The following is a 23,738-nucleotide window of genomic DNA, read 5'->3' as shown; positions in this document are numbered from 1 at the left end:
GCTACAAACCCAACTATATCCTTCTTCATCCGCCTCCACCAGTAATGCTGCCTCAAATCCTGATACATTCTTCGCGGCACCCGGATGAATGGAATACCGCGAACTATGGGCCTCCTCAAGAATCAACTCTCGAAGCCCATCGACATTGGGTACACAAACTCGACCATACATCCTCAATACTCCATCATCACCAATAGTCACATCTCGAGCATCGCCATGCAACACTTTGTCCTTGAGAACGAGCAAATGAGGGTCATCAAACTGACGCTCCTAGATACGATCAAACAAGGAAGACCGAGAGACCACACAAGCTAGAACCCGGCTGGGCTCCGAAAGATCCAATCTCACAAACTGGCTAGCTAGGGCCTGAACATCCAGCACCATAGGCCTATCTACTGCTGGTAAGTAAGACAAACTCCCCAAACTCTCTGCCCGGCGGCTCAAAGCATCGGCCACCACATTGGCCCTGCCCAAGTGATAAAAGATAGTGATGTCATAATCCTTCAGCAGCTCTAGCCATCTCCTCTAATGCAAATTAAGGTCCTTCTGCTTGAACAGATGCTGCAAACTCTGGTGATCAGTATATATCTCACAAGGCACACCATACAAGTAATGATGCCAGATCTTCAGGGCATGAACAATGGCAGCTAACTCAAGATCATGGACAAGATAATTCTTCTCATGTATCTTTAGCTGTCTGGACGCGTAGCAATCACCCTACCGTCCTGCATCAATACCTCTCCAAGGCCAACTCTCGAGGCATCACAATAGACAATATAAGATCCCGAACCAGTAGGCAATATCAAAATTGGGGCTGTAGTCAGGGTTGTCTTGAGCTTCTGAAAGCTCGCCTCACACTCGTCCGTCCACTGGAATGGAGCACCCTTCTGGGTCAGTCTGGTCATAGGTGCTGCAATAGATGAAAACCCCTGAACAAATCGACGGTAATAACCCGCCAAGCCAAGAAAACTACGGATCTCTGTAACTGAGGATGGCCTGGGCCAACTCTACACGGCCTCCACTATCTTCGGATCCACCTGAGTACCCTCTCTCGAGACCACATGACCCAAGAATGCCACGGAATCCAACCAAAACTCACATTTTGAGAACTTAGCATACAGCTTCTTCTCTCTCAAGGTCTGGAGCACTGTCCTCAGGTGCTTCTCATGCTCTCCCCGACTCCGGGAATACGCTAGAATGTCATTAATAAAAACGATCACGAATGAATCAAGATATGGCCGGAAAACACTGTGCATCAGATGCATGAAGGTTGTTGGGGCATTAGTCAGCCCAAAAGACATAACAAGGAACTCGAATTGACCATACCGAGTCCTGAAGGCGGTCTTCAGGATATCTGGCTCCGGAATCTTCAACTGATGATAGCCTGAACGCAAGTCAATCTTAGAAAACACACAAGCACCCTGCAACTGGTTGAACAGGTCATCAATACGAGGCAAAGGGTAGCGGTTCTTCACTCTCACCTTATTCAACTGGCGGTAATCAATACACATGCGCATAGAACCATCCTTCTTCTTCACAAATAACACAGGAGCACCCCAAGGCGATACACTAGGACGAATGAAACCCTTATCAAGTAATTCCTGCAATTGCTCCTTCAACTCCTTCAGCTCAGGAGGAGCCATACGGTATGGAGGGATAGAAATGGGTTGAGCGCCTGGCAACAGATCTATGCCAAAAATTTCCCTATCGGGTGGCATGCCCGGAAGATCAGCTGGAAACACATTAGGGAAATCCCGTACTACTGGGACTGAATCAACAGAAGGAGTATCCATACTGGCATCTCTCACATAAGCTAAGTACACATCACAACCTTTCTCAACCATACGCTGAGCCTTAAGGAAAGAAATAACTCTACTTGGAGTGTGACCTAAAGCACCCCTTCACTTAATACACGGTACAGCTAGCATGGCCAGTGTCACGGTTTTGGCATGACAATCAAGAATAGCATAATGGGGGGACAACCATTCCATGCCCAAAATAATATCAAAATCAACCATGCTGAGCCAAACAATAACCAAACATGATCGGTAAACGCGATCCACAACAAAAGAATCTCCCACAGGAGTAGAAACATAAACTGGGGAACTCAAGGAATCCCGAGGTACACCCAAATGCAGAACAAATTAAGAAGACACATAAGAATAAGTGGAGCCTGAATCGAATAGAACCGATGCATCTCTGTGACAGACCAAGATAGTACCTGTGATGATAGAATCGAAGGCGGCAGCCTCAGTTTTGCCTGGAAGAGCATAATATTTGGCCTGGCCTCTCCCTCGAGGGCGACCTCTACCTCCCCGACCTCCACCTCTGGCTGGCTGGGCCGGTGGAGTAGCAGCTAGTGCTGGGACCATAGCCTGAGGCTCTGCGGGGTGCACTGCGGCTGAGGGGTCTGTAGGGGTTCAGCCCTCCCAAGTCTGGGGCAATCCCTCACCACATGGCGTGTGTCACCACACTAAAAACAAGCTCTGGGAGGACGTGGCGGCTGTGACTGGCTCGGGCCAGGTCTGCTGGACTGACCACTGGAAGCACCCCGTGCAGGATGCGCACTAAAGACTAGAGGTGCATAATAAGGCTCCTGAGGCCTAGGTGGAGCTGGAATACCACTGGCTGCTGGAAGAGCTGAATGAACAAAGCGACCCATATGACCCCTACCATGACGACCTGCAGCTGGGGCACGGGCGCCAGAAAAATGGCCCGACTCTCGAGACATCTTGGCCTCCCTCTCCTCTTTGTCCCTAGCATGCATACCCTTAATCCTCTTAGCAATGCTCACCACCTGCTGATAAGATATATCCATCTCTAACTCACGAGCCATGCTAGATCTGATGCTGGGAATAAGCCCCTCAATGAACCGGCGAACCTTCCCACGAACCGTAGAAACTAAGGCTGGTGTATGTCTAGCCAAGTCAATGTAACAGACAGCATATTCCGAGATAGTCATAGTACCCTGGCGCAAATTCTCAAACTCCGCGCGCCAGGCATCCCTAAGACTCTGGGGGACATACTCCCTCGTGAACATATCTGAAAATTGAGCCCAAGTCAGGGAAGCTGCCTCGTCCGGACTATCTAACTCATAAGCACGCCACCACTGATAGGCGGCTCCTCGAAGCTAGAAGGTAGTGAAGGAAACCCCACTCGATCCTGATATGCCCTTAGTGCGGAGAATACAGTAGCAATGTTGCTCCCAAACGCATACGCAAGTATACGTGGTCGACAAGTAATATAGGATAGTAAGTCCAGATATCGTACCCACAGGGACTTGTGATTAACTATCAACCAAATTAAACCAAACAATTAATCTATTCAAGAGAATCCTAAAGTATGAATATTTAACTAAAGATAATCTAGAGTAGTAAACTAAGAGATTAAAGAAAACAAGTTGGCAAATTATAGAGACGAATTTAATGTGAGTGAATATTCTAGAGCTATGGGTTAGCTAACAATCCCGTTGAGTTTTCCACCTAAATCGTCTAATTAATTTATCTGGTTTATTGATTGACAGGGTTAATATTGCTCGTAGCCTTCTCCCGAAGTACAACTCGCCTATTCCAGCTAACCTAACGCCTATATTCCTATGGAATTAGGATTAACAAGAACGCATTTATAATTCCCGTATAATAACCAAGCAAGGCGATTAGGTATATTCCTGTCCTAACCGCAAATCCGCTCCCCCTAAGAGTTAAGATCTTGCTCTACTCAATCTTATATGTAATCTAGAATTTCCTCTCCTGAGTTCAATCCTAGATTCGTAGATAGTATTCAATTGGTGATCAAGCAATCAAATAATTAAGCGCAAGATTGAATAATAAACCAATATGATAAAATAATAAGAACAATTCAAGCTTCAAACTACAAAGTTCATGTAGCACCCAAAACTCTAGAACTAATAAACTATAAAATTAAATAAAGAGAAGAGAAGAAAAACTAGTTAGAAGCCTCCTCCAAGCGTGGTGTTAGATATCACCAAAAGTGGCGTCCTCTCCCCTCCAAAAATTACTCTAAAAACGTTCTCTCATGTATATATACCAAGTAGGGTTGGGCCCAAACAATTATACCTTCTCCAATGTGAAAAGGGACACTTTTCCAGGGTGACTCGCGCGAGCTCGAGCGTCCTTCGTGCATCCTTCGGGCGCTATTCTGCCTCAGCCTTTAACGCGCGCGACTTCGCGCGTTCTTTGCGCGTTTTTCACCCTGTTCCATTCCGAATTTGGAAAAACGTAAAACATGAAAGTTGTATCCCTTTGAGTTAGCTTTCCAACCATATATTATGGAGCCACAATGGAGTTCTGAGCAAAAGTTATATCTATTTTACTAGACAGTGCGCAATCTGCCTACTGAAGTCTTCGTTTTCTCTAACTATCATCCGTTGACCCCCAAACGCGATCCCGGCTCGTATCCTTGGACTTTTACTCAGACTTCAAAGCTCAAAATCACTTGAATTCAGTCCATATCATTTACATAGCTCGGAATCACTCCTACAAGGCATAAAACACACAGTTAGTGCAAAACACTAGCGATTAAAGCTCAAACTCAATTAAAGTGCAGTGAATTAGAGTGTAGTAATCGACTAAAATACGTAATTATAGCCTATCATCAACACCCCACACTTAAACCATTGCTCGTCCTCGAGCAATCAAACTACACTTTATAAAGACACAACATTTTTAAACAATTCTCCTAACTTATCACACCAAGAATATTTAAAATAGACTAAGCACAAGAGTGTAACATCTTCACCTCAAGATTTGACTCACAAGTACCCGCATTATTCACAACTCACCCACTTACTCTAACATAGAGGTCAATGACATTACCTTTCCTTCATGAATCAAGTGCCCTCACACAACCAACGAGAGTAGTCCCACACAATAAAATTTAAGAACACTTAGGAACTCAAGATAGAAAGAATTCACTCACTCTCAGAAATAACATTCATATGCCACAAAAGATGTACCATAGGCTTGCCCGTAGTGTACTACTCTACTAATCGAGCTCATTCAGTCTAGGATCAAGTAGGACTTTATTTGGTTGTAATGTAGGCTGAGGGACGGGTAGGATACATTTAGATATAAGAGTGACTACACCTCCCTAAGCACTTTAATACATATAATTTAACATTCAAAACTCCATACTTATGTCAAACCATAACTCCACCTTCACATCAATATATATTAACTCCCCACTTCTTTAAGCACAATTACATCAAGAGTCACCACTATCAAATATTTTCACAGCAGTACAACTATCTTTTTTTTTCTTTTTCAATTCAAGTGGCTCTTACTTTTTTTCAAAACAGTGCACCTTTCTCCTTATTTCATTAGTTCCACTCAAAAGCCAAACCAACCACCCCACACTTTAACATTTACAAAGTTCATAACAATTCAAGTGCTCATGAGAGGTGAAAATGTTCAAATAGATGGTTAATTCAAACAAATGAGTAAGGCTTGTAATGTGGTTGCCAAAGAAACAGGATTACATGCTCAAAGGGGTTAACTATGATACATAACAATTAGGCGGGTAAAATACTTATATGGCTCAACAAAGAAACGCCTATATCACTTCCAAGACTGAACAAAACTACTATTTCGCTTTGCAAACACACGGGGCAAGTTCTGGACATCGAATGCAATGCACAGAATAACACAAAACCTTACACACACATGGCACATAACTCACTCAGGATTGGACTCATCAAGATACTAGTCAAAGAAGTTAAGCAAAGTTAAGATCATACAATTTAAGGTACTTATACAAGAGTCAAAAATTGAGCCTAAGCGTCACAACTAAAGTACTCACTATACTCAAGGCATGACAAAGTTAGAAGATATTGATTCAATTCAATTCACATCACCATGGCTTCTCTCCTAAAAAGATAAAACTACCTACACCCGGTTCAAACAAAACCCTTGGAAAAAATTGCTACACTATCAACAAAAAAAATCTTTTTGTCCTTTCTCTTAGACTTACATCCCTCAAGAAAACTGTCTAGGAGATCCATCGTCGGGAAAAGTCTAATATTTTTTTTTTTGTTTTTCTAAAAAAAATATTCAATTAAACTAACACAACTAAAATAGCATAGAAAGTCACTCAGACAATCTCCTCACCCCACACTTAAAATTGTGCAATGTCCTCAATGCACACAAAAGTAATAAGAGGGTAAAAGAGACTCCCTGGTAGGCCAAAGGCCGAAGAATTAGCAGCTCACGGGATACTCAGACTTCTCCCACGTATGATCCCTTGTGCGGGTACCTCACACTTAGTTTATACCACCTGCTCGCTTTTGCACATGCCTCTTGGCTTTGATTCCATGCTCCTACTCCTACAAAACACAAAAATAATTCCACAAAAAAAAATACTAACACAATAAAATAAAATAAAATAAAAGAGAAAAAAAATTGGGTTGCCTCCCAACAAGCGCTTGATTTAACGTCGCGGCACGACGCTATCACTTTCACAACTTTTCCTTCCACTTTGAGGATATGAATTGGGCCCCCAGTTTTGCATCAATTTTTGTGTCACGTTCTTGGGGCGGTGGTGTAAAAACAAATGAACCAAGTAATAGGTATCGCATCTTGCACTTCTTGGCCTTTAAGTGAGGAATGTCGTTTTGTCTTCTTGGTGTGGCAAATTTCAGAATATAAACACTTTGTTCCTCATCTATTGACTCCTCCATATGCTCGAATGGATTAATTTCCATGTCACCGACCAAACATAATGTTGAAAAGTGTTTAGAATGAGGTCCAATACGCTCCAACTCAAAAATTGCATTACTTTTGACATCCTCAATTTTGCACTCTTCAACCTCGGCAACACAACAAAAGCATGGTCTAATGATTGGTATTCTCGTTTTAGCTCCTCAATTTGGCCTAGAAGATCTTTTTCAGCTTCACACAACTCATCACTAAATTGTTGGGCGTTACACGCATCAATCTTTGCACTCAAATCTGCCTCTAAGTCGTGAATATAACTTCCAAATTGATTGATCTCTTGTCCCAGTTCAGCTCTTCCTTCTATAAATTGTTGCATCTCATTCATAATTTTCTCACGGGAACCTCCATATTCCTCTAATAATTTCCCGTGCATATCAAGAATGCGAACATCGTGTTCTACATCATCCCATTGGTTACTTCTGTCAAACTCACAAGAATTATTAGAATCAACATAAGAAGGGATGGAGTAGGATAACAACACTTAGGACAATTATTCCAATTTCCATCACAAATAGTACAAGATGGAGATGGTCCACATAACTCCGTATTTGGAATATTTTTACAATATTGCCACAAGTGGGGTCCTTTACAATATGGACAAGGATCACAAAAACAAGAATACTTACTATCCCACCACTTTTCGTTCAAAGATGCCATGTAAAAAAAAATATATATAATACTAACTACACTAGACTAAAATTAAAAACTTAAATAGATAAAAAGTAAAAATCTAATCTAGTAAAATAGTTAATTTCTAAGTCCCCGACAACGGCGCCAAAAACTTGTTGCTCCCAAACGCACACGCAAGTATACGTGGTCGACAAGTAATATAGGATAGTAAGTCCAGATATCGTACCCACAGGGACTTGTGATTAACTATCAACCAAATTAAACCAAACAATTAATCTATTCAAGCGAATCCTAAAGTATGAATATACTAAAGATAATCTAGAGTAGTAAACTAAGAGATTAAAGAAAACAAGTTGGCGAATTATAGAGACAAATTTAATGTGAGTGAAGATTCTAGAGCTATGGGTTAGCTAACAATCCTGTTAGTTTTCCACCTAAATCGTCTAATTAATTTATCTGGTTTATTGATTGACAGGGTTAATATTGCTCGTAGCCTTCTCCCGAAGTACAACTCGCTTATTCAAGATAACCTAACGCCTATATTCCTATGGAATTAGGATTAACAAGAACGCATTTATAATTCCCGTATAATAACCAAGCAAGGCGATTAGGTATATTCCTATCCTAACCGCAAATCCCCTCCCCCTAAGAGTTAAGATCTTGCTCTACTCAATCTTATATGCAATCTAGAATTCCCTCTCCCGAGTTCAATCCTAGATTCGTAGATAGTATTCAATTGGTGATCAAGCAATCAAATAATTAAGCGCAAGATTGAATAAATAAACCAATATGATAAAATAATAAGAACAATTCAAGCTTCAAACTACAACGTTCATGTAGCACCCAAAACTCTAGAACTAATAAACTATAAAATTAAAGAAAGAGAAGAGAAGAAAAATTAGTTAGAAGCCTCCTCCAAGCGTGGTGTTAGATATCACCAAAAGTGGCGTCCTCTCCCCTCCAAAAATTACTCTAGAAACGTTCTCTCATGTATATATACCAAATAGGGTTGGGCCCAAACAATTATACCTTCTCCAATGTGAAAAAGGACACTTTTCCTGGGTGACTCACACGAGCTCGCGCGTCCTTCGCGCGCTATTCTGCCTCAGCCTTTAAAGCGCGCGACTTCGCGCGTTCTTCGCGCGTGTTTCACCCTGTTCCGTTCCGAATTTGGAAAAACGTAAAACATGAAAGGTATATCCCTTTGAGTTAGCTTTCCAACCATATATTGTGTAGCCAAAAGGGAGTTCTGAGCAAAAAGTTATATCTATTTTACTAGACAGTGGGTAATCTGCCTACTGAAGTCTTCGTTTGCTCTAACTATCATCCGTTGACCCCCAAACGCGATCCCGGCTCGTATCCTTGGACTTTTACTCAGACTTCAAAGCTCCAAATCACTTGAATTCAGTCCATAACATTTACATAGCTCGGAATCACTCCTACAAGGCATAAAACACACAGTTAGTGCAAAACACTAGCGATTAAAGCTCAAACTCAATTGAAGTGCAGTAAATTAGAGTGTAATAATCGACTAAAATACTTAATTATAGCCTATCATCAAGCACTCCTCCAGAAATACCAAGGAATCCTCTGATGCTAACCCACTGAATACAGGAGGATCATATTTCTTGAACCTCTCAAGTCTCCGCTGCTCACCCTCTGAAGCGGCTGCCCTGTCCTCGGGTTGAACTGGTACTGCGGGCGGCGTAGGAATAACCTCTAGGACCTGTTCAACATGAACTCGCTGCTCAGGAGTGCGGGAGGCAGGAGTCTGTACTCCTCCCCTGGCCTGGGATGTGGCTGCAGCAAGGGGAAGCAACCCTGCCTGAGCCAAAGTGGTGTACATGCTCATAAATTGTGCCAAAGTCTCCTGGAGTGCTGGAGTAGTAGTGGCAGACGTATCAAGTGTCTGGACTCCGGCTGGTACTGCTGGTGGTACCTCGGCGGCAGCTCGCGTGGGTGCTCTGGCTGCACCGCGAGCGCGTCCTCGGCCTCTAACCCGGCCCCGCCCTCTGAAGGCTGCAGTAGGGGGCGCGGGTGCCTGATCCTCTCGGGTAGCGCGTGTCCTCACCATCTGTGAGAGAATAGAGAGACAGAAGTTTAGTTGTGATAACAAAAATCTCGCACGACAAGGAAATCAAATGAAGTGGAATTTTCCTAATAGTTACATAGCCTCTCGTAGATAAGTACAGAAGTCTCCGTACCGATCAGCGAGACTCTAATAAATCGACTTGTGATCCGTGACTCCTATGAACCTAGAGCTCCGATACCAACTTTTCACGACCCCAGTTCGCCCTCTGTGAACTGTCGTAACGGCACCTAGTCTCTACGACTAGGTAAGCCTAAATTTGCGGAACATAACCAACTTGCGGAAGTAAAACAATTTAAAAACAGAAATAAAGCAATAATAGTGTTCAGATGTGCCACTCGGCATACACCATGTATAAAACTCAAAGCCAATTCCAAATCCAAGACCCGGAAACCCACGAATCACAAGCTAAGGAAAGAGAAATACTTCATAGCTCTAACTCCAGAATTTTTCTAAGAAGAATAGAAAGTACAGAAGGGCTAAATACTAGAAAGCAGGAATAGAAATGGACTCCTCGGTCTGCGGACGCGGCAGATGTACCTCGAAATCTCTAAGTAGTCGCCTCCCTCAAGGATGGTAGGCCTGAGAAGAAGTACCTGGATCTGCACATGAAAAACATGCGCAGAAGAGGCATGAGTACACCACAGCGGTACTCAGTAAGTGCCAAGCCTAACCTCGGTTGGGTAGTGACGAGGAAGGTCAGGGCCCTACTGAGAATAAAAAAATATTTAAGTGACAGGATAAGACAAACATTGCAATTGACAATCTACAGTAAGAGCCTATACAAGATAATAAAAGTACAATAACGGAAAACAGAGGTAAAGGCAAACCACAAGGAACTACCACTCATAGTAAGGATGATAACCGGGGATCTCTTGGTATCCCGAGGATCTCTTGGTATCCTCAAAAATATACTAGGGATCTCTTGGTATCCCGAGGATCTCTAAGTATCCTCAATACACGTGCCGGGGATCTCTTGGTATCCCGTACCTCAGTCCAGATCATAAGTACTTATAGGGGATCTCCCGGGATGTCGTCCCGTAGTCCCAAATTAAAAACACATAGCAGCAACACAAGAAATGCTCAACAAATGCTAGATTTCGTACTAAGTAAACAGACAAGTCTATCCTAACATGCTTCACGTAATGCAATTAAGGCAAATTGAGCAAATAGGCAATTAAGTCTACTAAACATACTTTTCTAAACTAACAACCGGCTAAATACGCATGTAACAAAGAAATAGGAGAAGGAACTCAATTGAAATACTTAAAGAAAACCGGATTTTTCAACAATTAGCTCAAGTATGCGCTCGTCACCTCACGTACGAGGCATTTCAATTACCATAATATCAATCCTAAGGGGAAAGGTCCCCCACACAAGGTTAGAGAAGCCACTTACCTCGAATAAAGCCCAAATTAACCCAAAACCACGCCTTTGCCACGAGTATCCGACTCCAAATGGCCCAAATCTATTAAATCATTTGCATAATGTAAATAAACACTTCAAGTAACTAATTCTATAATTAAATTCTAAGCTAATGCGCGAAATTAGGTAAAATGACCAAAATGCCCCTCGGGCCCACGTCTCGGAATCGGGTGAAAGTTATATTTTCAGAATCCTCACACTCACACGAGTCTATTCATATAAGAATCTCTCAAATCGGGATGTCAAAAACCCAATCAAAACCCAAACTCTTGGTCTAAGAACTTTTTCCCAAATTTCTACAAAAATTCCGAAATTAAAAGATGAATTTAAGTGAATATTCATGGAATTTAGTCTAAACTGAGTAAGAATCACATACCCAAGTCGCGCAGGTGAAAATCCCTTCAAAAATCGTGATCTCTTGAGCTCCCAAGTCCAAAATATGAGTTATGGTCTAAACCCTCGATTTTGGGTTTTAAATTCTGCCCAGATCATTTGTGAATCGCGATCGCGAGAATTCGCATGCGATCGCAAAGAGTAAAAGTGAAGGGCTCCAGAAAATGGCCTACGCGAACGCGAGAGGAAGCACGCGATCGCAGAAGAGGAAAAAGGTGGCATACGCGTTCGCGGTCGAATCCACGCGAATGCGAAGTGGAAAATGGCCACTAAGCCACCGGCTCAGTTTCTACTATGCAAACGCGAAGAATGGGATGCGAACGCGAAGAAGGAGGGAATAGACTTCCGCGATCGTGAACCAACTAATACGATCACGTAGAACAAAATGATCACCCTCCGGAATTACTCTACGCGAACGCGGAGGAAGGGCTGCGATCGCACTGAAGGAAATCGGATACCAACAGTTCAGCAATTCAACAAGTTCCAAAAATTATCCGTTGAGCATCCGAAACACACCCGAGGCCCCCGGGACCTCAACCAAAGGCAACAACATATCCTAAAACCTCATTCAAACTTGTTCCAACCTTCGGAACGTTCAAAACAATATCAAAACACCTATTTTTCATCGGATTTAACCTTAAGAATTTCAAAAACTCTAAAAACACATTTTCGATCAAAAAGTCTACCAAACCTCATCCGAATGACCTGAAACTTTGCACGCACATCCCAAATGACATAACGGAACTACTGCAACTCTCGGAATTCCATTCCGACCCTCTGATCAAAATCTCACTATCGAACCGGAAACTTCCAAAGTTTAAGTTTTCGGCATTTCAAGCCTAAATTAGCTACGGACCTCCAAAACACAATCCAACCACGCCCCTAAACCCAAAATCACCTAACGGAGATAACGGAACCATCAGATTTCCATTTCGAGGCCGTCTTCACACTGTTCTGACTACGGTCAATTTTTCCAACACTTAAGCTCTTATTTAGGGACTAAGTGTCCCAAAACTCTCCGAAACTCGAAACCGAACATCCCGGCAATTTAAAATAGCAGAAATAAACTTGGGGAAAGCAGTTAATAGGGGATCGGGGCGTAAATTCCAAAAACGACCGGCCGGGTCGTTACAAGTACAGACGTCTCCGTATTGATCCGCAAGACTCTACTAAGTCGGCTCATGACTGGTAAGACCTATGTAACCTAGGCTCTGATACCAACTTGTCACGGCCCCAAACCACCCCGGTCGTGATTGCGCCTATCACATTACTAGGCTAGTCGATTCGACATTTATAACATAAAAGGCCTTCTTTTCTTAATTCATTTGCTAATCAGATATTATCACAAATCTTTCATTTAAACATTTCAAAACAAGCGAAAAATATGCAAAACATCAAACACTGCCGATCCCGGTGTCACTAGTCATGAGCCACTAAAAATACAATCTGATACTGTCTACTCAATACAAGATGAGTCTAATAAAACAAATACTAAAAGAAAGGAAGGAGAAAGGCGGGGCTGAGGACGCCATGCAGCTACCTTGCTAGCTCCGGAAATGCTCTGAAAGAAAGGAACAGCTCTCACTCGGATTCCCTAGAACCTGGATCTGCACACAAGGTGCAGGGAGTAACGTGAGTACGCCAACTTAGTAAGTAACAATTATAAATAAAGGCTGAGTGCAGTGACGAGCATTTAAAATCATATACAGATCATAACATAAAAACCTCAGTGGGAATAACAAGATAAATCAGTAATTAAATTCTAAACATCTAGTAAAACTCCAATTTCAATGAAAGTCGTTAAAACATATGTTCAACATTTTCAATAAAGGTTCAGTATAAAGAGGAGTGAAAATAGTACTTTCATAAAACATGCCCCTCGGGCAAGGTATCACTCATATATATAGCCCCTCGGGCAAGTCTCTCAGTCACTCGTGACTCAACTCCTCACACTCAGCACTCACGCTCAATAGATATCTTATAATAACGTTGCAGCGTGCAGCCCGATCCATAAATATATAGTCGACTGCGCTCACTAGGGGTGTGCAGTCTCCGGATGGGCTCCTACAGCCCAAGTGCTATATTGCTGCAGCGTGCAACCCGATCCATATATATATATATATATATATATATATATATATATATATATATATATATATATGCACATTACTAGGCCATTTCATTAGTTACATCGCTGTTAAGTTCCCAAATACATATACATTAAGATCCAGTGGAACACGAGTCCAAAACACATTAGATAGTCTATTGACCTTCCCAATACCCCTGTACAACCCACACAATGTCTACAAAGCCTCTAAGTAGATACAAAAGGAAGTGCTATGAGAGTGCCGGCAACAAGGCCCCGGCTATACCTCAAAACGTGGAAATCATATAAGCAAAATATGTATTACATGGCCCCGAATGAAATGGGGCTTACCAAGACTGCTGGGAAGGTGAAACAAAGCATCGCTAGCTGCGATCAACACTGTCGGCTATAGAACCACCTACATCCATTAAAAGATATAGCGCCCCCGGCAAAAGGGACGTTAGTACTGTCGAATAGTACTAGTATATAAAGCTAAAGCACCATCTTAATAGAATGAAGAATTAAACATAGAGGAAACAGTCATGATGTACAACAAGAGCTTTCAAACAAACACGAAAAACATCAAGGATTACAAAGTCTCCGGTTAAAATTTCCATCTTATTAAGTTGATAATCGCAGTGCCATGTGCCACAATCCACAATACCACTGTGTTCCTACACGGAGTCTGATCACGGCTTGATCGGTTAGGCCATCTCTTTTGATACGTCAACCAAATCCACAGTTACAAATCAACCATTTCCATCACAATCACCACCATGTGTGCGGCATGGCGTCTGATCACAGCCCGATCGGCTAGGCCATCTCCCTTGAGACATCAACCAAATCCACAATTCCATATTTCAATACATTGGCACGAGTTGCTTTACTTACTAAGTCATTCTTGGCACTTGGCCGCATTTCATAATTCAAGTTTCTCTTTCAACATATTCAATAACATTATCATCAGCAACAATAAGACCTATCATGTAAGGCATTTTCACACACCAAGGAAATGCTTGGAAATTCTAAGCACATAGAGGCTTTTCATACAAATTGGCACAACAATATTTATTCAATTTCTTTGACATGAATTCTTAACCTTTCTCAATACATATTCCACATTTATAAACATATTCACAAAGGAGACTATGGCATAATAAGCATTTTGTACAAATATTGCCCACATATCATTCCACATGACACATTTGGGATAGGGAATTCTAGTATGATCAATTTGGGGACTTACGCCGATTTCACGAACACTAGGGGATATCGATTCCAAGAAGAAAGAGGTTTACCCATACATACCTCAATTGAGCCTCTTTAAACATTAAGATGTTCCGGAATTAGCAACCTCAATCTATTTTAGCAATATAGCAAAATTGAACCCAAAATCAGGAGAATGACCAAAATTTCTAGCCTACTAGAGCATTCTATCATACACTATGTGTGTAGTAACTTTTTAAGGCCCTTTTTATGTAAGATTCTACCATCCCTCAACCCATTCCTAGCTCACAACCTCCCCACATTCTTTAAGATGACATGCATGTAAGATATCTACCCGTACACCCAAGATTTGTCTTTCTAATTATCCTCTTGGTACTAAATTTTTCGAAACTAACAGTTAGGGCATAGATTCTTACCAATGATGTGAGAACCTTCTTGATAATCTTCAAGGATTTAGCAAGAATTGATGGGGTAGCTTGATGAAAATCACCCTCTCACTCTAAGACCCCTTTCTCTTACTCTAAGATACCAGAAATATGCTTAAAATGAGCTATAACTTATATTTTAACGATCTGGGATCGGCTTTAAAAATTAGAAATTTGGAGCCCCGACTTGGATCTGCGGTCTCATATGCGACCGCATAATGGACATGCGCCACGAAAAGTGACCGCAAAACAGCCCTCAGGGCTGGAATTTTTCTGTCTGGGTATGCGACCAGTATGCGGTCAGTATACCTATTTTGCGGTCGCATAATGCACCATAGAACTTCCCTTTGCAAAAGTCCAAGACAATTACGAGATGGATATGCGGCCCGCAAAGCGATTATGATATCGCATAATTTGGCCACATAACTGGCTTCCAAATTGGCCAAGTTTTCTTCCTCACTATGCGACCAATATACGGTCTACAGAGTGATTATGCGGCCGCATAAATGCATTCTTCTGCAGCACATTTTCCTACTATTATATCACGTAGATCTAACTTGGCACTACTAAATTTCGGGTTTTCATTAAGAATTTTACGGGGCCTCATATATATATATATATAACACTGCGGCGTGCAGCCCGATCCATAACTATCCTCACAATCCGGCCCTCGGCCTCACTCACTCATCAGCCTCACAAGCCACTCGGGCATCTCAGTGCGAAATTAGGGAACTCAGCCCAAAACACTTTAATGAATATTAAAATAGAGTGATGTACAAGATTAAACAGTAAACATGAATAACCCATGACTGAGGATAAAGCTTTCTATCAAAACAATGTGAGGATAATAGTAAAATAATGTTGAGGGTCCAAACAGTACGGCACAAGGCCACAAACATGGCATTCAACCCAAGTTAACAGAATTATTTCTAAAACACATAGATATCATATAGAGTTTAAAAAATATGCAACTCTACAATTGCCACGGGATGGACCAAGTCACGATCCCTACAGATGCATGCCCACACGCCCGTCACCTAGAATGTGTGTCACCTTTTTTAACAAAATAGTATGAAATTCCGAGGTTTCACACCCTCAGGTCTAGATTTACAATCGTTACTTACCTCAAACCAGACGAAAATCTATTCCGCAATGCCCTTGCCTCTCGACTCAGCCTCAAATCGCAGCGAATCTATCCAAAATCAGAATCATATCATCAATATATGCCAAAGGAACAAAGCCCACACGAAAATTATCAAATTAAATCAAAATTTCCGAAAAGGCCAAACTCGGCCCCCGGGCCCACATCTCGGAATCTGATAAAAATCACATCACTAGAATCCTTATCCTCTCACGAGTCTATACATACCAAAATCATCAAAGTTGGACCTCAAATGGCCCCTCAAATCACCAATTTAAACTCTCCAATTTGAAGCCCTAATCTCCCAATTTCTTCCCTAATTTTCCCACTAATACCATGATTAAACAACAGAATAATCACTATAAACACAAGATACAAGGCCCAAGTAGCATACCTCATTGAAAACACTTGATTTCCCCCTTGAAATCATAGCTCCCAAGCTCCAACTCGTTCAAAATGGTGAAGAAATGGCAGAAATTCATGAAGATGGCCCTTTATACTTTCTGCCCAGCAATTTCGCACCTGCGGCCAATAATTTGCTTCTGTGGACAGCTTCTGCAGTCAAGTCAACCGCATCTGCGGTTTTCACTAAAATTCCCAGGACCGCATTTGCGCCCAGGCACCGCACCTGCAGTCCGGCAGATGCGCCCAACACATCGCGCATGCGGTTCTTCTCCTAATGGTCAAATCCCGCTTCTGCGGTCTACATATCGCATCTGCGACCTTGCATCTACGGTACCCAATTCGCTGGTGCGGATATGACAGAAGCAGCGAAATCCGCTGCATTAACTCAATGCCAAATCCTTCCGTCAACCACCTAAATCCATCCCAACGCCCTCGGGACCTCAACCAAACATACCAACAAGTCACATATTACCATTCAAACTTATTCCAACCTTCAGAACACTCAAAACAACATCAAAACACCAAATCACCCTCGGATTCAAGCCTAAGGATTTCCAAACTTCCGAATTCAGCAAATGATGCATAAACCTATCAAACCTCATCCGAATGACCTGAAATTTTGCACACACCTCACAAATGACACGACGGACCTACTCAAAATTCCAGAATTCCATTCCGACCCCGATATCAAGATTTCCACTGCCAACCAGAAAACTTCATATTTCCAATTTCGCCAATTAAAACCTAAATCTACCACGGACCTCCAAATTACATTTTGAACATGATCTTAAGTCCAAAATCACCTAATAAAGCTATTCGAACCATCAGAATTCTCATTCGAGACCTTATAGCCATAAGTCAACATTCGGTTGACTTTTTCCAACTTAAGCTCCTAAATTAGAGACTAAGTGTCTCGTTTCACTCCAAGACCATTTCCAAACACAGAACTACCAACACGATATGATGAAATATAGGTGAACAACACATAAGGAAGCAGAAATGGGGAGAACAAGGTTGTAACTCATGAAACGATCGGCCGAGTCATTACATGTATCCTGAAGAAAATTTTCCGTATTTTCCCCAAATTTGTACACGGGCAATAACTTCTTTAAGGAAAGTCAATTTCATGCCTCAAGCCTTCTCAATTTCGTTTTCAGTTACTATTATTTCTAACAATTTTAAAGAAGTTATTATGCTATGGAGAACATTTTGTCCGCTGTTGAAAATCCAAAAGAGTTCATCAAACTCGACCGTTTTGATAGATCAAACTTTACTCGCTGGAAGAACAAGATGACTTTCCTACTGACTGCTCTAAATATTTTTTAAGTTCTTGATCCGCAATTACCTGTTGTGCCAAAACCCACGGCAGAGGATTCTGATGAAGTGAAAGCAACAAGGAAGAAACGGGAAGATGATGAACTGCTGTGCCGGGAACATATTCTGAATACATTAACATATTGTCTCTATGATCTTTATCAAAATTTGAAGTCTCCATGGGAAATCTGGACGACACTGATGCTTATGAAAACGAGAAACGAGGTATTGATAAATTTCTATCTTTAAAGTCCTTCGAATTTAAAATGGTTGATACAAAGCCCATTATGGATTAGATTCATGAACTGCAAATCTTAGTTTCAAAACTAAGTGATCTTGAAGTTAAAATTCCTGATGCACTTCAAATCGGTGCTATACTTTCTAAAATGTCTTCTTTTTGGAATGACTATGGAAAGAAAATCCCGCATTCTTCTGAGAAATTGACTGTGGAATAGTTTCGAGCTCACATTCAAATTGAAAGTGAGACTCGAATTCGTGATGCTTTTATGCAACCTTCAAGTTCCACAGTTAATAGTGTTAGTCAGAATAACAACGGAGATGGAAACAAAAATCTGAAAGTATCCAATAAGCCTCAATTAAAAAAGAGGAATTCTTTGAAATGTCATCATTGTGGAAAGAAAGGCCACAAGATTCGTGATTGCAGGATTAAGAAAACAGGGGTTAACTTTAACCATGGAAATTCGGGAAACTTCGGAAAGGTCTGAGAAAGCAAAAGCAAACACAGTTGAAAGTTCTTCACAAGGCTTGGTTGCAATGGTTTCTGTAGTACCATGTAATATGGTTATAGAATTAGACATGGTTGTTGCTGCTTTTAAGGGTCAAGACTAGTGGTTGGATTCGGGTGCCACCGTTCATGTCTATTATGAGAATAATATGTTCAAGGCTTATGTAGATGTGAAGGAACCCAAGAAGGTTCTCATGAAAAATAATATGACTGCAGATGTTGCAGGAAAAGGAAGTGTTGAGAACAATGTCACTTCTGGACAGAAGCTAACATTGCTAAATGTCTACCATGTCCCCGACATGAAGAAGAACTTGATGTCTGTTTGTTTGCTGTCTAAGAGAGGCTTCAAGATAGTCATAGAATCCGATCATGTAATAGTATCTAAGAATGGTTTATTTATTGGAAAGTGCTACACTTGTGATGGCATGCTCAAACTTAGTATTAATGCAATAAACTATATTTCTACTTATATTGTTGAGTCCCATTATTTTTTATAGCATGCTAGATTAGGACATTTAAATTTTGGTTCGTTTAGTTATATTTCCAAAAATGGATATATTTCCTGCAAGCAGGATCATGTGAAAAAATGTGAGATATGTATACAAGCAAAAATGACTATGAAACATTTTCCTAAAACTAAAAGATTTAGTGAATCGTTACACATAGTATATTCTAATATATGTGAATTAAATGGAAAATTAACTAGAGAAGGCAAAAGATATTTTATTACTTTTATAGATGATTATTCCAGATTCACATATGTTTACTTGCTTAGAACAAAAGATGAAGCCTTTCGGAAGTTTAAAGAATATAAATCTGTTGTGGAAAATCAAAAGAGTACTAATATTAAGATTCTTCGTAGTAATAGAGGTGGAGAATATTTTTCCTCTGAGCTTAATAAGGTTTGCGAAGAAAATGGTTTGATACATCAAACAAGTGCTTCTTATACACCGCAACAAAATGGTTTGCCTGAAAGGAAAAATAGAACTTTAGTTGACATGGTTAATGCTATGTTAATGAATGCACATCTACCTCATAATTTATGGGCTGAAGCACTTTTAACAGCTTATCACTTATTAAATAGGGTGCCTTCAAAAAGTATACATGTTTCACCGTATGAACTTTGGAATGGTAGAAAACCAAACTTAGATTATTTTAAAGTGTGGGGGTGTATATAATTCTATAGGATTCATGATCATCAAAGAACCAAACTAGGTCCCAGAGGAATTAAAAGTATTATTTTTGGATATGCACAAAATTCGAAGGCATATAGACTATTGGATCTAGAATCTATTCATGTTAATTTCATTGAAAATAGTTTTATACATGATAGTATTAATGAGAAAGTGGCTGAACCAAAGGAAAGTGAAATTAGTGCATACAGATTGTCACATTTTGAAACTGCTACAAGTAAAGAGAAAAGTGATAATATTTAGATGGAACCAAGAAAGAGTCAAAGAATAAGAAAAGAAAAGTGTCTTGGTTCTGATTTTATCTCTTCACAGTCCTTAGTCTTTCTTGTAGAATGAGATAGAAAAAATATCTGTAATCAAATTCCTATCTTATTAAATGTTGAAGAAGACCCGAAGACATTTCAAGAAGCTATGGCTTCTCGAGATACTGCCTTCTGGAAAGAGGCTATTAATGATGAATTGGATTCAATAATATCCAACAATACTTGGATTTTAGTTGATCTTCCAATTGGATCAAAACCCATAGGTTGCAAATGGGTCTTTCGGAGGAAGTATAATACAGACGGTTCTATCCAAACCTTCAAAGCAAGATTAGTAGCAAAAGGTTTCACTCAAAAAGAAGGCATAGACAGTTTTGATACTTATGCTCCTATAGCAAGAATAACATCCATTAGAGTGGTTTGACCGTTGTCTTCTATACATAACTTGTCTGTGCATCAAATGGATGCTAGACAGCCTTTTTAAACGGAAACCCTAGTGAAGAGATTTATATGCAACAACCTGAAGGTTTTGTTCTTCCAGGAAATGGGAAGAAAGTATGTAAGTTGATAAAGTCTCTCTATGATTTGAAACAAGCACCTAAACAATGGCATGAAAGGTTTCATAGTGTTGTACTATCAAATGGATTCATACATAATCATGCTGACAAATGTATTTACTCCAAGTTCACAAAAGAATACGGAGTTATCATTTGTCTATATGTTGATGACATGCTAATATTTGGTACAAATATGCTTGGTATTACTGAAACCAAGAAGTATCTAACTTCAATTTTTAAGATGAAAGACTTAAATGAAGTAGATACTATTCTAGGCATAAAGGTAAAAAGAGAGAACAAACGAATGACTTTATCACAATCGCATTATATTGATAAAGTCCTTGCTAAGTTCAGTCATTAGGCATAAAGTAGTTTAATACTCCTTATGACTCCAGTATTAAGCTAACCGAAAATACTGGAGGAGCAATAGCCCAATTAGAGTATGCAAGTGCAATAGGTAGAGCGATGTATGCAATGCATTGTATAAGACCTGATATAGCATTTGATGTTTGTAAACTTTCAAGGTTTACTAGTAATCCAAGTAATGATCATTGGAAAGCAACAACTAGAGTACTTGGATATTTAAAATATAAAAATATTTGGGCATCTGCTATAATGGTTTTCTCACTGTTTTAGAAGGATATTCCGATGCAAGTGGTATTACTAGTGTTAATGATAATAAATCAACTTCAGGATAGATATTTACTTTAGGAGGTGGTGCCATTAGTTGGGAATCCAAGAAACAAACTTGTATTTCTCATTCTACTATGGAATCTGAATTCATAGTATTAGCAGCTGCTGGGAAAGAAGTAGAATGGTTGAGAAAACATACTATTAGATATAAAGTTGTGGCCACAACCCATGCCAGCCATTTCTACATTTTGTGATAGTGAGACTACCATGTGTGTGGCCATAATAAGATATATAATAGGAAATCAAGACATATAAGCTTGAGACATGCTTATATAAAAGAATTAGTCACAAATGGGACTATAACTATTGTGTATGTGAGATCGAATAAGAATTTGGCTGATCCACTTACCAAAGCATTGATGAGAGATGTAGTACAACAAAATTGTGAAGGAATGGGGCTAAAACCCTTGAATTAAACACAACAACGGGAACCCAACTTTGAGTTAGTATACACTCTAACAAAATAAGTTCAATGAGGCAATAACAAGTTTCTTTGTGTTGTTTAAGCACTGATCTCCTTTGAGAGCCTTAATGCAAATGTACTACATACTGTTATGTTAGGAGTCAATAAGTTGTTAAATGCCTGGAATAACAGGGGCAAAATAACAAACTTTATAGTGCAAACTGTTACCCGAAGAGGTTGAGTTAAATCTTAATAAAATTAGTAAATGTCTGTAGTAAATGGGACAATTTATCTAATTTTACCTATATGAATACTGAAGTGGCGCCGCTTCAAGCAAGATTTAAAGGGTTAATCTTGTAAGTATTCATGAAATCAGGATGAGCACAGGGCCATAAACGTGCTAAAGCATATACTGGGTTTTCTGAGTTACTAAAATAGTATTACGTGTGTGATATTTTCGGTTTTGGCACAAGGATTTGTGGTTCAAATCATTAAGATACCAATAACTTCGTCAGAACATTAAAGTATTTGCACTAATGAAAAGTTCAAATCTAAACAAGATACTTTCCGGTATGCATGATATTATAAGAAATATAACAAACTAGTGGGGGATTGTAAGAAGTAGTTTGTTAATTTGTGGGCAATGTGGGACTTTCCCACATCGGTGGCCTAAAGCCTTTTTATGGGCTTTTTAAGCTGTTGTCCATTTTATATATTTGTTTAAGAATACACACTATTATGTGTATGTGCAAATATTTATATATATATATATATATATTAAATACTTGGACTTGGACTTGGACTTGGACTTGGGCCGGGCCAGATATTAAATTAATATTTTTATTTTTTATTTCTATAACAGAAAATCTGTTTTATTTGAATTTAAAATTCAAATAAACAGACACATCTGTTAATGAAATAAAGTGTCTATTCGGAAAAGGCATGACTTTTGCTCTATAAAAAACACGAGATTCCCTACAAAGATATTCAGAAAATATGCAAGTGTTAATTAGTGGCTTGTTGTATCCTGAAGAAGATTGCCTGTATTTTTTCCAAATTTGTATACGGGTAATAACATTAAGGAAAGTCGATTTCACGCCTCAAGCCTTCTCAATTTCGTTTTCAATTACCATTATTTCTAACAATCTTAAGAAGTTATTCTGCTATGGAGAACATTCTGTCCGCTGTTGAAAATCCAAAAGAGTTCATCAAACTCGATCATTTTGATGGATCAAACTTTACTCGTTGGAAGGACAAGATGATTTTCCTACTGACTGCTCTGAAGATTTTTTATGTTCTTGATCCGCAATTGCCTGCTGTGCCAGAACCCACAGCAGAGGATTCTGATGAAGTGAAAGCAACAAGGAAGAAATGGGAAGATGATGAACTGCTGTGCCGGGAACATATTCTGAATACAATAACAGATCATCTCTATGATCTGTATCAAAATTTTAAGTCTCCAAGGGAAACTTGGACGGCATTGCAAAATGCTTATGAAAACGAGAAACGAGGTATTGATAAATTTCTATCTTTAAAGTACTTCGAATTTAAAATGGTTGATACAAAGCCCATTATGGATCAGATTCATGAACTGCAAATCTTAGTTTCAAAACTAAGTGATCTTGAAGTTAAAATTTCTGATGCACTTCAAATCAGTGTTATACTTTCTGAACTGCCTTCTTCTTGGAATGACAATAGAAGGAAAATCCTACATTCTTCTGAGAAATTGACTATGGAATAGTTTCGAACTCACATTCAATTTAAAAGTGAGACTCGAATTCGTGATGCTTTTATGCAACCTTCAAGTTCCAAAGTTAATAATGTTAGTTAGAATAATAACGGAGATGGAAACAAAAATTTGAAAGATTCCAATAAGCCTCAATTTAAAAAGAGGAATTCTTTGAAATGTCATCAATATGGAAAGAAAGGCCACAAGATTAGTGATTGCGGGTTTAAGAAAGCAGGAACTAACTTTACATCTTAGTAAAGTCCTGGTACATCTTCGCGGCACCCGGATGAAT

The 23,738-nt window shown here is 39.9% G+C and overlaps 1 protein-coding gene across 1 annotated transcript; it reads left to right on the top strand.

Moving 5' to 3' along the window:
• Positions 1-22,882: 22,882 nt before the first annotated feature.
• On the top strand, positions 22,883-23,458 carry LOC109244385. Its single transcript, XM_019411469.1, has one exon. It carries the CDS (start codon positions 22,883-22,885, stop codon positions 23,456-23,458), a length of 576 nt encoding a protein of 191 aa, XP_019267014.1.
• Positions 23,459-23,738: the final 280 nt, after the last annotated feature.

This window comes from Nicotiana attenuata, unplaced genomic scaffold, assembly GCF_001879085.1.
Source record: "Nicotiana attenuata strain UT unplaced genomic scaffold, NIATTr2, whole genome shotgun sequence".
Classification (NCBI taxonomy): Eukaryota; Viridiplantae; Streptophyta; class Magnoliopsida; order Solanales; family Solanaceae; genus Nicotiana; species Nicotiana attenuata.
Note: the sequence above shows the minus strand (reverse complement) of the source record. Positions and strands in the feature narration are given on the sequence as shown.